The sequence below is a fragment of the Pygoscelis adeliae genome, unplaced genomic scaffold (genome assembly GCF_000699105.1).
Source record: "Pygoscelis adeliae isolate BGI_AS28 unplaced genomic scaffold, ASM69910v1 Scaffold544, whole genome shotgun sequence".
Lineage (NCBI taxonomy): Eukaryota > Metazoa > Chordata > Aves > Sphenisciformes > Spheniscidae > Pygoscelis > Pygoscelis adeliae.
Genome location: NW_008824715.1, coordinates 459,961 through 463,681, shown reverse-complemented (window position 1 = coordinate 463,681; position 3,721 = coordinate 459,961). Strand labels below are relative to the sequence as shown.

The 3,721-nt window shown below is 61.1% G+C and overlaps 1 protein-coding gene across 1 annotated transcript in view; it reads left to right on the top strand.

Moving 5' to 3' along the window:
* The window catches only part of ETV5 (ets variant 5), a 17,195-nt gene continuing 13,474 nt past the window's right edge, over positions 1–3,721 (top strand). The window contains exon 1 of the mRNA XM_009323200.1: positions 1–91. Within this exon, the coding sequence (XP_009321475.1) occupies positions 1–91 (91 nt within the window). The remainder of the gene's footprint in view (positions 92–3,721) is intronic.

Here is a 3,721-nt window from a genome sequence, read left to right as displayed (position 1 = left end):
ATGCCCCTGCCGCAGGGCAGGGAGCCCCGGCTGGGACAAGCCACCCTGTCCTCCCTGGTGACCCAGCACCCAGTCCCTGCTCATGCTGCAGGTCCCCATTCAACAGCATCACCCTGGCAGTGCAGAGGGTGCTGCTGTCATTAAGTTTCAGAGTGAACAGTGAGCTGAAAGGGAGCTGTTCGTCACCCTCCCGGGGCAGGGACAGTGCTGTTGTGTGCCCATTCAAGCTTTAGCTCAGGACCATTTCTGACAGTGGCTGTAGGGCCCTGCTGACACAGGAGGAGTTGGCAGCGCCCCAGGGGAGCCCCAGCTGGCCTCCAGCCCATGAGTCCCCTCAGCTAGGGTGCAGGAGGAGGCTCCGGTGGGCTGCCATGGCTCCCTCTCGTCCTGCCCTCGGCACCAGCACTGGGCAGGGCAAGGGTGAGCTGGGGGGCAGGTGCTTGCTGCAGTGTAACACCCAGGGACGTGCTTGCAGGAGAGCACCAGTGGCAGCCGAGAATCCATGAGGAGAGGGCCCTGCGCCACGGAGCGAGCGGGAACGAGCACAGGCCCAGCCGGCGGGTGCAGAGGTCACTGCAGCTCGCCGGAGCTGTGACCTGCGTACACAGGCACGCTCCCGCAGTGCATAAATTCACCCTCCTCCTCCTCCTCGTCACCCAGGGCAGCCGTTAATGAGTAGCCAGGTGATGCTTTCATATGGGAGCTAGGCCAAATAAACCCCGGATCCCATGAACCAGCAGCCTCCATTTCCCCAGCCCGTCCCTGACGGCAGCTGTGCTTCGCAGCCCCCGCACTTGGGGGGGGTGAAAGAAAAAAACCTCAACCATCTCCAGAGCTTTGCTGGCAGGCGGGGTGATGAGTTTGATCCATGGGATGACAACACATGAGGTCAGCAGCTTTTATAGCAGCAGGTTTGGCTCTGTTTCCCTGCCCGCTCGGCCTCGACCTGGGGTTTTATCCCAGGGCTCCGATTAGAAACTGCCTGTATGGAATCAGCGATGGTTTTCACTGCAGACCTGCTCCTTGCACCTAGTCACGGTTTGCTGGGCTCTGGGCAAAGAGCAGCACTCGGGTCTCTCTGCTGTGGTTTGCCACAGCACTCGGGTCTCTCTGTGGTGGTGGTGGAGCCGGGGGAAGCAAGCAGGCACCGTGCCCATGCCCGCACCCATGGGTCTGGCAGCACGCCGGGGGCAAGAAGCGCTCATTTGAGCTCAAAGCCGGGGGGGAGCACTCAGACACGTGTCCTGCAGGCCATGGGGAGCCGAGGGCCACCACCCTGGGCCAGCAGGATGATGACACACCCACACCGGTCTGCCAAGAGTGATGGGCTCTGATAGAGACATCCCCTTGTGATGATCAGTGAGACGGTCCCTGCCACCTCCCCCAGGGGACGCAGCTTCTATCCGCTCCCGCCATGTCAAAGCCATGGTTCAACTGGCCTGGCAGCTAACGACCTCCTTAGTCCAATGGTGCAAATGTCTCCAGCCCAGGAGGGGACCCGCAGGGGCTGGGACGCCAGCCCAGCTGTCCCCAACTCCAGGAAGGAATACTCCACGCAGCCAAAGGGCACTCGAGGCTCTGAAACCCCTCATCCCCCTTGGTGTCTCCTGGCTCAGCTCTGTTCATTCCCCAAAGCCTGCGGGATGGAGCAGGAGCCCCCAAACACCCTCCCCAGCCCCAGGCACTGGTGCCAGTGCACGAGCACCCCACTGAGCCGGTGCCGTGCTGGGGGACCCCCAAGAGCTGAAGAACCCCATTCCCATGGGAGCCCCCTCCCGGAGCCAGCCCCATCCTCCTGCTGTGTGTGTAGCCATGGTTGCCTGCATGGAAATGGTGTCTGTAGTGTAGCGCGTGTTGCCATGTACACCTGGACTGCTGTGGGCTTGCCTCAAATAAAGATGGTGGTGAAATACTCGGCTGGTCCTGGGGTGCACCAGGGTTCCCCAATTCCCAGCCATGCGCAGGGTCCCCACCTTTGGGGACTCCAATGGGAGGTGCTCAGTTTGGGGCACTGGGGCTGAAGGGGCGTTGTCAGCGGCAGCGCAATGGAGCAGCACTCGACAGGAGCTGCAACTGGCTAAATATGGAGCCTGCAATTTTTTTTTTTTTTTCCCCTGAGTGGGCTCTAAATTTAGCAGGCGCCAGTCGCCATCCCCCCTTCCCAGCCCTGGCTCTCCAGGGACTTTGGCTTTTCTCAGGGCACCCCTGCAGCCACCCACCCACCTGCCCCACAGCTGCGCTCAGCCCCCATTATCTCTCCCTGCTCCAGGTGGCAGCAAGAGGTCCCAGGGGTGCTGAGCAGCCCGTGACCGGTGCAGGGCCGCGGCTGCCTTGGATTGCCGGTTGTGCCCAGCTCTGTGATGACCTAGCTCATCCCCAGCAGCTCGCCTTGCTCCCCGGCCCAGGTTTTGCCACCTGCCTACCCGTGTGTCATCTGCTAATTTTACCAGCAGTGATTTAATCCTGCTTGCCTTCTTGCAGAGGGGTAGTGAGAGCGCCAGCGCCTGCAGAGCCCCCCGGGAATGTTCTCCTGGTGGCAAGGACACCCTGTATCCTCTGAGTGATCCCACCTCCCAGCATGCAGGCACCCGGCAGGCGGCGTATCATGGCAGCCCCCCCCCCATTTCACCCAGGACACAATGGTCCCCCCCGCCATTACCAGCATCATCCCTGAGGGATGGTGGTGGCCCTGGAAGACTCTGAAAGCCCATCAGTACCCCAACATCGACAGAGAAATTCCTACCAGCAGCCCAGAGACATGCTGGGCAGCTCTCCCAGCGCACCGGCAAGCCCATGACCTGAGGCTGAGGATTTCAAAATGATCAGGACAACCCCATACCAACAGGCTTCCTAACCTCTGGGCACCTTCCCAGGATACAAGCAGAAGGCTCCTCTCCTTCTCAAACTGAGAAGAGCAATATTTAACCAAGCACTATCCCTTGTTTTTCCCTTCTCCAGCAACAATTTCCCAGGCTCACTCCACAACGTGAGGCCTCCACACAGTTCATTTATCCCGTGCAACCTGCTGCGTCCTCCACGAGCAGCCGCTGGCAAGTCTCCATGGCGGGTCTCACGACCTTCGGTTACAGATGGGGAAACCGAGGCACTTAGCAGAGCAATGCCAGGGTGGGGGGCCTGGCAGGCCCCCAGCAGCGTGGCTCTGTCCTAAGCTCATTCCCAATCCTCTGAGCCATTTGCAGTCCTGCAAAGGCTTGTGTCCATGAACCCATTCGTGGGGGTCTGTGGCCAGGGCAGCCCCAGAGCCCCCACAAGTGGGAACTGTTTTCCCCATGGCCTCCTACAAAGAGCCCCTCTCAAAGGCAAACCCACCTCCAGGGTGTCTGCAGGGGAAAGGCTGCCAAAGCACTCAGGTGTGGGTTAGCACCGGGCTCGCAGCGGGCCCTGTGTGACACCGCCCTGCTGGTGTGAAATCGCCTCCCGAGAAAGCAGAGGGGACCCCATGGTGTGGAAGGCCCAAGGACCACTCCATCTCCTGAGCTTGCTGTGTGGTAGGTTCTTGGGCACGGCGTGGACGTCTCTCCCCCCGGATCCAGCCCCCTGGGCTGTCCCACCAACCTCCCAAGGCCGCCCGTTAGCCCCCCCAGCCCCCCTCCTGGAGAAGGCCGCGGCCCCCTTAAATCCCCCCCCTCCCCCACCCCCCCCCGCCAGCCTCTTCCCCTTTCTATTTTTTTATGAATGAAAAACGTTCTCGGCGGAGCCA